The sequence below is a fragment of the Aquarana catesbeiana genome, linkage group LG06 (assembly GCF_042186555.1).
Source record: "Aquarana catesbeiana isolate 2022-GZ linkage group LG06, ASM4218655v1, whole genome shotgun sequence".
NCBI lineage: Eukaryota > Metazoa > Chordata > Amphibia > Anura > Ranidae > Aquarana > Aquarana catesbeiana.
Window position 1 is genome coordinate 74,675,942 of NC_133329.1, and position 13,127 is coordinate 74,689,068.

Below are 13,127 nucleotides of genomic sequence, written 5' to 3' on the forward strand. Positions count from 1 at the left end.
GCTTACCAGATCGTATTGACCTTCTAGCTCTAGAAAGGTCAAGGAATCAATAGTCGCAACCAAGCAATAGTCACAACCATCAGTGAGATGTTGTATGCCCCTCTATGGACCTTGGACCATCTCTCCTCACCTGCAGACCAGCCACATAAATTCCCATGGACGAATGTATATAGGGGAAGAGATGCTTCAATAGTGTAAAATAGTTTACTAGTTTATTAAACCAATTAAAAATTGCACTTAGATCCAATAAGAGATATAAATGCCAACTGTACAGTCTTTCCTGTCGGCAAGATTAAGATGAAGAAGATTGCTTTAATATTTGTTCACCGTTTCATGTGGACACTTTTCATGAAATTGGCATTTTTTAAAATAATTTATATGTAGCGCAACATTATTGATTTATATTACAAACTACTAACTGACTCTGGTCTCTCTATCCTTTCCCTGCAACAGCTTCCAATAAACCACTATGGCTGCTGCCTTTTATATTGAGGGGGGTTGGCACATAACAAAGCCCCCATTATTTGCTATCCTATGTCAGCTCACCTACTGTAATTCCAAAGGCCCTTGCAATGAATTATGATTACAAAGCATTCAGCCTGTAAAATCCCGCATTAGTTCAACAGGACCGCAAACAGGGAGGGTTTGCCTCATCCTCATAGTAGACCTCAACCCAGTGGCGGCTGGTGAAGTTTTAGGATGGGGGTGCCAGACCTCGCCCTTCCTTTTTGACCCCTCTCACTTGGTGAAAATGGGCGTGGTTTCAGCGAAAAAGTGGGCGTGACCCTGAGGTGGTGTGGTTAGTGTCTGAGATGAACGAGGGCCAGCTTTAAAAAAAATAATTTTTTTTGACATTTTTTTTTTGGGGACTGCCTGGAGGGGGGGGGGGGGGGCAGGCGCTCCCTATGGATGGGTCGCCACTGGCTCAACCCAAACTTAATTAATAGAAGTAATGTATCAATTCTTTCTCTGATGGTATTAGTTCCAAAAGTAGTAGTGTGAAGTATGATGGAAAGACTTTTTGTGGTTCACATTGACATCCATGACTACAGATAGACACCTGACTCTTGTTTTCATTTTTACAAAATTTTTATTGAAGAACATGAATACAAATGTGTTTATATCAACATACATGGCCTGATTTACTAAAGAAGTACACACTATGTTTAGCCAAAACATGTTTTTTTGGATAAAGTTGGAAAGAATTAAAACACCACATTTTTTCTTTGATTTATTTATTTTTTTTGCCATCTGGGTACCATTTGGGAAATTTCTCGTCACTTCTTGTCAAGATGCAGTAGGAAGTTAGAGGAAATCTTCAAAAGTAAGGGGTATTTTCCGCTTAGATACGGTATTTGTTTCCATTGAAATATTTCCCCTTACCCATTGCTCTGGGGCCAAAGCCAAAATTATGGATTTAGCCCAATTTTTTTTTGGTACAGTCATCACCAGTACAAAGAGAGAGGTGAATCTCCCCAAAGGGGGCACAGACAGCAATAATAACTTGAATATCAAGTGATTTTTAGTAAAAAAACTCATAGAATCAAATCACTTGACTAAAAAATTCAGTAGCTTTAATAGATATAAATTACCACTGTTTAAAATTAGGGATGGGCTGTCTGTTCGGGTCGAACATGAGTTTGACTCGAACATTGGCTGTTCGCCTCTTCGCCGAATAGCGAACAATTTGGGGTGTTCGCGGCAAATTCGAAAGCCGCGGAACACCCTTTAAAAGTCTATGGGAGAAATCAAAAGTGCTAATTTTAAAGGTTAATATGCACGCTATTGTCATAAAAAGTGTTTGGGGACCCGGGTCCTGCCACAGGGGACATGTATCAATGCAAAAAATGTTTTAAAAACGGCTGTTTTTTCGGGAGCAGTGATTTTAATGATGCTTAAAGTGAAACAATAAAAGTGAAATATTCCTTTAAATTTCATACCTGGGGGGGTGTCTATAGTGTGCCTGTAAAGTAGCGCATGTTTCCCGTGTTTAGAACAGTCCCTGCAGAAAATGACATTTCTAAATGAAAAAAGTCATTTAAAACTACTCACAGCTATTAATGAATTGTCGGGTCTCTGCAATACAGATAAAAGTCATGGGATCCCCCCTCCAGTCCATTACCAGGCCCTTTGGGTCTGGTATGAATATTAAGGGGAACCCCGAACCAAGATTTTTTTTTTTAAATGCGTGGGGGTCCCCCTAAATTCCATACCAGGCCCTTCAGGTCTGGTATGGATATTAAGGGGAGCCCCGTGCCAAAATTTTTAAAAAAATGGCATGGGGGTCCCCCTTAAAATCCATACCAGACCCTTATCTGAGCACGCAACCTGGCAGGCCGCAGGAAAAGAGGGGGGGGACAAGAGATATCCTCCCCATGTTGAGGGCATGTGGCCTGGTATGGTTCAGGAGGGGGGGTGCTCTCTCGTCCCCCTCTTTTCCTGCGGCCTGCCAGGTTGCGTGCTTGGATAAGGGTCTGGTAGAGATTTTTAGGGGGACCCCCATGCCAGTTTTTTTTAAATTTTGGCGCGAGGTTCCCCTTAACCACTTGAGCCCCGGACCATTATGCTGCCTAAGGACCAGAGGTCTTTTTCCAATTTGGCACTGCGTCGCTTTAACTGCTAATTGCGCGGTTATGCAATGCTGTACCCAAACGAAATTTGCGTCCTTTTCTTCCCACAAATAGAGCTTTCTTTTGATGGTATTTGATCACTTCTGCAGTTTTTATTTTTTGCGCTATAAACGGAAAAAGACCGAAAATTTTGAAAAAAAATGATATTTTCTACTTTTTGTTATAAAAAAAATCCAATAAACTCAATTTTAGTCATACATTTAGGCCAAAATGTATTCGGCCACATGTCTTTGGTAAAAAAAATGTCAATAAGCGTATATTTATTGGTTTGCGCAAAAGTTATAGCGTCTACAAACTAGGGTACATTTTCTGGAATTTACACAGCTTTTAGTTTATGACTGCCTATGTCATTTCTTGAGGTGCTAAAATGGCAGGGCAGTACAAAACCCCCCCAAATGACCCCATTTTGGAAAGTAGACACCCCAAGGAAATTGCTGATAGGCATGTTGAACCCATTGAATATTTATTTTTTTTGTCCCAAGTGATTGAATAATGACAAAAAAAAAAAAAAAAAAAAATATTTACAAAAAGTTGTCACTAAATGATATATTGCTCACACAGGCCATGGGCCTATGTGGAATTGCACCCCAAAATATATTCAGCTACTTCTCCTGAGTACGGGGATACCACATGTGTGGGACTTTTTGGGAGCCTAGCCGCGTATGGGACCCCGAAAACCAATCACCGCCTTCAGGATTTCTAAGGGTGTAACTTTTTGATTTCACTCTTCACTGCCTATCACAGTTTCGGAGGCCATGGAATGCCCAGGTGGCACAACCCCCCCCCAAATGACCCCATTTTGGAAAGTAGACACCCCAAGCTATTTGCTGAGAGGCATATTGAGTCCATGGAATATTTTATATTTTGACACAAGTTGCGGGAAAGTGACACTTTTTTTTTTTTTTTTTTTTTTTTTGCACAAAGTTGTCACTAAATGATATATTGCTCACACAGGCCATGGGCCTATGTGGAATTGCACCCCAAAATACATTTAGCTGCTTCTCCTGAGTATGGGGATACCACATGTGTGGGACTTTTTGGGAGCCTAGCCGCGTACGGGGCCCCGAAAACCAATCACCGCCTTCAGCGTTTTTAAGGGCGTGAATTTTTGATTTTACTCTTCACTGCCTAACACCGTTTCGGAGGCCATGGAATGCCCAGGTGGCACAAACCCCCCCCAAATGACCCCATTTTGGAAAGTAGACACCCCAAGCTATTTGCTGAGAGGCATGGTGAGTATTTTGCAGCTCTCATTTGTTTTTGAAAATGAAGAAAGACAAGAAAAAACTTTTTTTTTTTTTCTTTTTTCAAATTTCAAAACTTTGTGACAAAAAGTGAGGTCTGCAAAATACTCACTATACCTCTCAGCAAATAGCTTGGGGTGTCTACTTTCCAAAATGGGGTCATTTGGGGGGGTTTTGTGCCACCTGGGCATTCCATGGCCTCCGAAACTGTGATAGGCAGTGAAGAGTGAAATCAAAAATTCACGCCCCTTAGAAAGCCTGAAGGCGGTGCTTGGTTTTCGGGGTCCCGTACACGGCTAGGCTCCCAAAAAGTCTCACACATGTGGTATCCCCGTACTCAGAAGAAGCAGCAGAATGTATTTTGGGGTGTAATTTCACATATTCCCATGGCATGTTTGAGCAATATATCATTTAGTGACAACTTTGTGCAAAAAAAAAAAAAAAAAAAAAAAAAATTTGTCTCTTTCCCGCAACTTGTGTCGCAATATAAAATATTCCATGGACTCGACATGCCTCTCAGCAAATAGCTTGGGGTGTCTACTTTCCAAAATGGGGTCATTTGGGGGGGTTTTGAACTGTCCTGGCATTTTATGCACAACATTTAGAAGCTTATGTCACACATCACCCACTCTTCTAACCACTTGAAGACAAAGCCCTTTCTGACACTTATTTTTTACATGAAAAAGTTTTTTTTTTTTTGCAAGAAAATTACTTTGAACCCCCAAACATTATATATTTTTTTAAAGCAAATGCCCTACAGATTAAAATGGTGGGTGTTTCATTTTTTTTTTTCACACAGTATTTGCGCAGCGATTTTTCAAACGCATTTTTTGGGGAAAAAACACACTTTTTTAAATTTTAATGCACTAAAACACACTATATTGCCCAAATGTTTGATGAAATAAAAAAGATGATCTTAGACCGAGTACATGGATACCAAACATGACATGCTTTACAATTGCGCACAAACGTGCAGTGGCAACAAAATAAATACATTTTTAAAAGCCTTTAAAAGCCTTTACAGGTTACCACTTTAGATCTACAGAGGAGGTCTACTGCAAAAATTACTGCCCTCGATCTGACCTTCGCGGCGATACCTCACATGCATGGTGCAATTGCTGTTTACGTTTGACGACAGACCGCCGCTTGCGTTCGCCTTAGCGCAAGAGCAGGGGGCGACAGGGGTGCTTTTTTTTTTTTTTTTTTTTTCTTTATTATTTTTTTGCTTTTTTATCTTATTTTTAAACTGTTCCTTTCATTTTTTTTTTTTTTAAATCATTTTTATTGTTATCTCGGGGAATGTAAATATCCCCTATGATAGCAATAGGTAGTGACAGGTACTCTTTTTTGAAAAAATTGGGGTCTATTAGACCCTAGATCTCTCCTCTGCCCTCAAAGCATCTGACCACACCAAGATCGGTGTGATAAAATGCTTCCCCAATTTCCCAATGGCGCTATTTACATCCGGCGAAATCTAAGTCATAAAATGCTCGTAGCTTCCGGTTTCTTAGGCCATAGAGATGTTTGGAGCCACTCTTGTCTCTGATCAGCTCTATGGTCAGCTGGCTGAATCACCGGCTGCATTCTCAGGTTCCCTGTTGAGACAGGAGAGCCAGAGAAAAACACGGAAGACGGTGGGGGGGGGGGGGGCATTCCCTCCCACGGCTTGTAAAGGCAGTCTAGAGGCTAATTAGCCGCTAGGATTGCTTTTACATGAAAGCCGACCGCTGGCTGAAAAGAATGATACCAAGATGATACCTAAACCTGCAGGCATCATTCTGGTATAACCACTCAAAGTTGTGAATGGCGTACCTGAAGACAAAAAAATGGTTAACAATAAAGCACAGTAAACAATAAAGTATAAATAATTACATACCTGAAAAACAAACATGATAAAACATAATAACAATAACAATAACAATAACAACACTGCAGAATAGAATACAGTAAAAAAAGAGCAGAACAATAGAGAGAGAGAATAGAGAGAGAGAACAATAAAACGACAACTATTTTTTTTTATTTTATATATATTTTTTTTTTTTTTTACACTTTTTTTGTAACTAACTTTTATAACTGTAACCGGTTCCAGGTTCGGGTCTCTCAAAATGCGATGGCATCTTGGGAGACCCTGTGAAAGTGTGCCTAGTCTGTGCAATGCTGTACCCTACGCTAATACTCAACTAGTGTATGGTAGCGTTCAAAACATTCACCAATGCAAAGACCAGGATTGTCAGGACAGAAGGGACAATAATAGCGGGTGTCACGCCTATATCCGCGTTTGCTGCAGACACAACATCTTTTTGGGGGGGGTTCGTTGGGTAGGGGTACTCGGGAGCACATAAAAATGCCTCTCATGCAGCCGACTGCATTTCGTTGGGGGATGTGAATGGGGGAAGTACGGGCGCTGCAGAAGTGGTGGGTTCCCAATTAGGATTGGCGAATGCAGCAGGAAGGGCACTATGGGCACTACGGGCCTGTGTTTGTCTTTTTGGTGGCAGCGGGACACTACTTGTGCTTGTCACCTCACCAGCTTGAACTGCACTTATGGGACTCGCCACGTCACCAAGTGTTACTGCAGCGCTGGTTTGACTACGACCGGGGTGTACTAGGCCGCTGGTGCTTGCCAGTTCAATAAAAAGCTTCCAAAAAAACTGTTAGCGATCGCAGGGATCAGGCCTGACTCTGCAAACGCTGCAGTAATGCGTTTAGTGTTTTGTAAGTGACAGTGATCGATCGATACTGCACTTGGGTGGGCTGGACTGGGCCGGGCGGAGGGGCAAAACGCAGGTGCTAGCAGGTATCTGGGTTGATCCCGCTAACACTGCGTTTTTGGGAACCCTAAACTGCTGGGGACGCTAGTATAGATCTGATCTGATCGGATCAGATATTGATCCGTTCAGATACTATACCACTAAAGGAGGCGTATGCTGCGTGCGTGGGTGTTAGCGGTACTGGCGCTAACCTGACGCTGCCTGGGGCCGGTGCTTGCTAGTTCACCAAAATGCTACCAAAAAAACTGTTAGCGATCGCAGGGATCAGGCCTGACTCTGCGAACGCTGCAGTTATGCGTTTAGTGCCTTGTAAGTGTCAGTGATCGATCGATACTGCACTTGGGTGGGCTGGGCTGGGCCGGGCGGAGGGGCACAACGCAGGTGCTAGCAGGTATCTGGGCTGATCCCACTAACACTGCGTTTTTGGGAACCCTAAACTGCTGGGGACGCTAGTATAGATCTGATCGGATCAGATATTGATCCGATCAGATACTATACCACTAAGGGAGGTGTACGGTGCGTGCGTGGGTGTTAGCGCTACTGGCGCTAACCTGACGCTGCCTGGTGCTTGCTTGCCAGTTCACCAAAATGCTACCAAAAAAACTGTTAGCGATCGCAGGGATCAGGCCTGACTCTGCGAACGCTGCAGTTATGCGTTTAGTGTTTTGTAAGTGACAGTGATCGATCGATACTGCACTTGGGTGGGCTGGGCGGAGGGGCAAAACGCAGGTGCTAGCGGGTATCTGGGCTGATCCCGCTAACACTGTGTTTTTGGGAACCCTAAACTGCTGGGGACGCTAGTATAGATCTGATCAGATCAGATATTGATCCGATCAGATACTATACCACTAAGGGAGGCGCATGCTGCGTGCGTGGGTGTTAGCGGTACTGGCGCTAATCTGACGCTGCCTGGGGCGACGCATATCACCGCCGGGCGATCAGGGGGCTAAACCTTTATTAGGTAATAAACGGCGGGTGCCCTGACACTATAAAAAATAAACGAACTAACCAGCGTCACCCGTAACAGTTATACGGTGATCAGTGGTGAAAGGGTTAACTAGGGGGCAATCAAGGGGTTAAAACATTTATTAGGTAGTATATGGGGGTCCCTGTCACTATAAAACGCTGACGGCGAACCTAAATATTTACCTCACTAACTAGCGTCACCAGCGACACTAATACAGCGATCAGAAAAATGATCGCTTAGCAACACTGGTGACAGGGGGTGATCAAGGGGTTAAAACTTTATTAGGGGGGGTTAGGGGGGTACCCTAGACCTAAAGGGGGGTAATATTCACTGTCCCAACACTGTAACTGTCACAAACTGACACTATGCAGTAATCAGAAAAAAAAAAAAAAAAAAAAACCTGCTGGTGTCAGTTTGTGACAGGGGGGGGGGGGTGATTGGGGGGGGATCGGGGGGCGATCGGGGGGGGGATCGGGGTGTTTTGTATGCCTGGCATGTTCTACTGTGTGTGTAGTGTGTTGTGCACTCACATTGATGTCTTCTCCCCTCGGCGCTGGAACGGAAAATACCGAGCCGAGGGGAGATGACATCATTTCCTTTGCTGCTGTTTAGCATACAGCAGCAAAGGAGTGTTCCCATTGGCCGGCGGCGATCGCGAGGGGGGGGCCACGAACGGATGGCCTCCCCCTCATCTCGGATCGCCGGGGAACAGAACGGGACCGCTTCGGGCACCGGGGGGGGGTCCGATCGGACCCCCCACCCGCGAGAGGCAAATCACGTACATGTACGTGATTTTGCCTGCCCGTGCCGCCTTGCTGACGTAAATCGGCGTTAGGCGGTCCTTAAGTGGTTAATATCCATACCACACCTGAAGGGCCTGGTATGGAATTTAGGGTGACCCCCACACTTTTTTTTTAAATTTTGGTTCGGGGTTCCCCTTAATATTCATACCAGACCCAAAGGGCCTGGTAATGGACTGGAGCGGGGATTCCCATGAGTTTTTTTCAATGACTTTTATCTGTATTGCAGAGACCCGACAATTCATTAATAGCTGCAAGTAGTTTTAAATGACTTTTTTCCTTTAGAAATGTCATACTGTGAAGAGACTGTTCTAAACATGGGAAACATGCGCTATTTTACAGGCATACTATAGACACCCCCAGGTACGAAATTTAAAGGAATATTTCACTTTTATTGTTTTACTTTAAGCATTATTAAAATGACTGCTCCCGAAAAAATGGCCATTTTTAAAACTTTTTTTTGCATTGATACATGTCCCCTGGGGCAGGACCCGGGTCCCCAAACACTTTTTATGACAATAACTTGCATATAAGCCTTTAAAATTAGCACTTTTGATTATTCATGTTTGTGTCCCATAGACTTTAACAGTGTTCGCGTGTCATCCCTATTTATAGCTATTAAAGTGGAATAAAAAAAAAAAAAAAACCTGTATACTTACCTTTATTTTGTCTGCTCAGGTCCAGTCTGTTGATTCGGCAGCTCCAGTTCCCATGTGTCAGGAAGCGCTCAACAGCAGCTGGGAATTCCGAGAGCAGTGACATCACCCATAGGTTCCCATAGCCCAGCCATTGTCGGTGCTCCCTCCTCTCCCCAGCATCAGCCACTTACTGACACAGAGCAGCCAGAGCTGCAGGTTCACGTGACCCGAGTGGATTAAAGAAGGGTAAGTATACAGATCTTTTTTACACAGGGTAGGCAGGATAGGTGGGTGGATCATTTTAGAGAATAGTTTAGCATTAGGCTAAATTCCACTTTAACACTCGAGGCAATACCACGATCTATTACAAAGTATAGATATAACATCCTTCTACACAGCCTCCATACATCTATCCTTATATTGTACATAAAGCTTGGAAAATGTATATCAGAATGTAAAAGAAGATCACAAGTGGAGCCTTCCATTGTGGTTAGAATCCAACAATTAACCCTTTGGTGCCGGCCACATGCACATATGCAACCGCTCAACGCCTGGTGCTTGGTGCTGAGGGGCCACATATTTGCAAGAATTGCTGCCCAAACAGCTGTGTCAAGAGCGCATGTGCTGCATGACCCCTACAGTTACCGACACCTAACTTAAAGCTTCTGATCATTGCTTGCGATCTGGAAGACAGCCAATCACGGCGAACATGTGCTCCTAAGCACCGCCCCGCCTCCTGGCATCATAAACCTCGTAGCCTCCCTGGCGGTTTTCCCGAGTCTGGCTCGGGGTTAAAATTCAGGACCATTAGCGGTAACCCCGAGCCACACTCGGGATTACATCGCAGGATCCTGGTGTGGCTTTACTTACCTTGTCCCCGGGATCCTGCGATGTCCCCCGCAGTGTCCGAGGGCTGTGTCCTCCTCCGAAGCCTCTCCTTGCCAGGCTCCGTTCCCTGCGAGCGTCGTGACGCACGGGGGTGGAGCCTGGCGGCAAATTCAAAAAATTGTAAAAATCATAACACATACAGTGTTTCTGTAAGATTTTGCTAATCTTACAGATTACAGTACTGTATGAAATGATTTCACATCCCTTTTTTCCCCAGTGCTTTGGCCCATGCCCTGCATGTAGTTTAATGTTATATATACTGTTCTTTCTGCCTGGAAACTGGAGATTGTCCATAGCAACCAAAAAGTGTCCCTTTATGTCAAAAGTGGCTTTAGACCAGCAATAAAACAGCGATAGTAAATTAGAACACTTGCAGAATTGAGCGATAGTGAATCGTGGGGAAATTTATTTTATTATTATTTATTTTATTTTTTTTAATTATTTATTTTTATTTATTATATTATAATTTATGTTTTTGTGTTTCAAACTTTATCATACCCGGGATATCTACAAGACTCTTGTTTGGACAGATTTAAGTGTGTTATTGTTAAGAATTACAGACCTACAATATAAAACGCCAAATTTCCATGCAAAATAATTGTACCGCTTTCAGCACCTAAAATCAGAAAGAATCATACCGCCAGGGAGGTTAAAGGGCCAGGAAGCTTAAAGAATTTAATAAATTGAGCGAAGATTCCCAACTCATTTAGTAATTCTGCCACAACAAGCCAATACAGTACATATAGACATATACAAGAGGTATTCAAAGGCAGCCAAGCAAATATACAGTACATTTATGTCATACTGGTAAAAATTACATACACCGTAGGTTAGGTTGAAAAAAGACACAAGTCCATCAAGTCCAACCTAGTCCAACCTATGTGTGTGATTATAAAAGTTAACAAATACACATATATTACAGTTTGGATATATGACTTATCAAAGAAGCAAAGCCCATGTCTTGTTGTTTAGACTGAGATTTTATTTAGTTCATGTATCAGTGATAAAATCATTAAAACATTAGGAACGTTGGATCTATTCCCGATTGCTGTGTTATACATTATTGTAGATTAGAGGATTAATTTTGCTATCTAGAGCTCAGGAGCCCAACAGAAGGCCCGCTGTGCCCAATTCAGATATGGAACAGCATGCTGAGAGCCATCCACTGACCAGTTGCAGACCACCCCTCCTCCATATTGAAGTTAAAACAGAAATGTTAAAAAAAATCCTGGTTTCGTGAATTAAAAAAAAAAAAAGTATCCCCATTAATTCACAGGCTCCAAATTATAGGTTGAGAGCTTTGAATGACATTTGCATTAATTGCATATGTGTAAAAAAAATGCATAAGTGAGCTAATGTCATTCAGAACTTTAACAATTCCAAACCTGTGAAAATATCAGAGCTTTAAAAGTGAATCTGTGCTTTGCTCATGCAGGCCAAATCAACAGATATTCTTTTATTCTCCTCCTCCCCAGTCTCATATACTCCCTGCCACTCTGTTCATTAAAGGAGAGAGAAAGAAAAATCCTATGTACGCTATGAGCCAATGCAGTTGTAGCTTACTAAGTGCTAATTGGCCCGGTGCTGTGTAAGGGTGGAGAGTGAGTCACCAATAAGTACTGAGTATTTCAGTTGAAATGGAGAGCAGGGGAGAGAAGGAAAGGAAAGTATGCACGGGGGAGGTTGAAAAGTTCAGCTTTTTCCCCAAACAAGCATGTGGCACCACTTATTATTACCCCTCCGACATATCTTCCAGTTTCCTTACAAGACTAAACATCTTTCATACCATGCCTTTGCTTCCTCTTTTCTCAAACGTTCTTCCAGTTCTCTCACCTGTCTATCATTTTCTTTGTCTTCCAAGTCTCTCACTTTAGACTGTGACTCTTCCAGTTCTCTCTTTAGCATCCTCACCTGCCTATCATTCTCTTCTTTCTCTTCCTTGATTTGCTCAGCCACGTTCTTAGCAAATATGTCAAGCGCGTCCCGCTTCCCCCTTTGCTGGATGACATGTTCTGTGTCGTTTATACAAACTTGCAGGAAGCGGATGAATTGATCATCAGCCTCTCGGCTCCTCGTTGGGCTGTTTTCAGTGTAATTCTCCAGACAAATTCTGTTAGTGCACCCCATCTCTCCAAATTTTGTTATGAATGCTGCGCCATTTCCAGATCCGGTGTTTGGGGGGCCTACATTGGTGATCACAACGATAGGTGAGATTTCTGTTTATCAAGACAAAATGACAAAACATTAAAATGTGTGTGCAGCCAAAACTTTTTTTTTGGGTTAGAGTAGAGAAGAGTTGAAACCCCTGTCAGTTTATTTTTTGCCGTCTGTGTTTCATTGAGGAGATTTTCTTAAATTTCTGCTCCAGAGATGCAATCGGGTATAAGAAATTCCTACGAATGAGGAGAATTTCCCTCTTACTTGTCACCAGAACAGGTGTCTCCTTTGCAGGGGAGTACCTACGGATCATGGGGCCTCTTTTTTTTTAAATCTGTTTATTAATGTAATAAACACAAACCAAAATAACATTTAGACAAACAAGACAAGGCCAGTACATATCTTGATGGTGAAACCCTCATGGATAAACATCACATTGAGCAAGGAACAAGATACAAGTAAAAAGGGCTACGCCATGTATTTTGAGGGTGCTGCTCATACTATCAGACATTATTACATGAAAAACAACAAAGTAAAAAAAATACATATAAGAGATGTTAGATAAACTAACTAGGCTTATTAAGTAGGATGTCTTTGCGACATGTCCGAGGCGGTCTAGGGCTCTGCTAACCATTAATGCCATACCTTGCCATATTTTTTTAGGGCAATCTCTATTTGTGTAGGTGTCTTTGTTCAGAGGTAGGCTGTTATTCACAAGTTGTTTCCAAAAGGAGAGGTATAGGTGAGAGAGTTTTTTTCACTGCATTGTGATGGTCTTCCTGGTATAAAACAGGAGGGGACTAACCAGAGTTCGCTTCGTTACAGTTAGAACTAGATTGTTAACAAGGCCTAACAAGCAAACACCCATAGAGGGTTGTATTGAGATAGATGTAACTAGGTTAATCAAGCCCCTCCTCCCAATATCCCACAACACTAGGACAGGAAAAAAATATGTGGGAGAAATCTCCCGGAGAGTTACCGCACCTCCAACACTCAGATGAACTGGATGGGTTCATCTTGTGGAGTCTGTAG

The 13,127-nt window shown here is 42.8% G+C and overlaps 1 protein-coding gene across 2 annotated transcripts in view; it reads right to left on the minus strand.

Annotated features, from left to right (window-relative positions):
• Positions 1–13,127, minus strand: part of LOC141148608 (uncharacterized) — a 104,998-nt gene that overhangs the window by 44,743 nt on the left and 47,128 nt on the right. Inside the window, exon 4 of one of the 2 annotated variants that reach the window (XM_073636212.1) lies at positions 10,900–12,154. The exons of the other annotated variant lie outside the window; for it this stretch is intronic. Within the exon in view, the coding sequence (XP_073492313.1) occupies positions 11,700–12,154 (455 nt within the window). The 3' untranslated portion in view covers positions 10,900–11,699. Of the gene's footprint in view, positions 1–10,899; positions 12,155–13,127 lie in introns of those variants that run through there. 2 annotated transcript variants of the gene reach the window in all.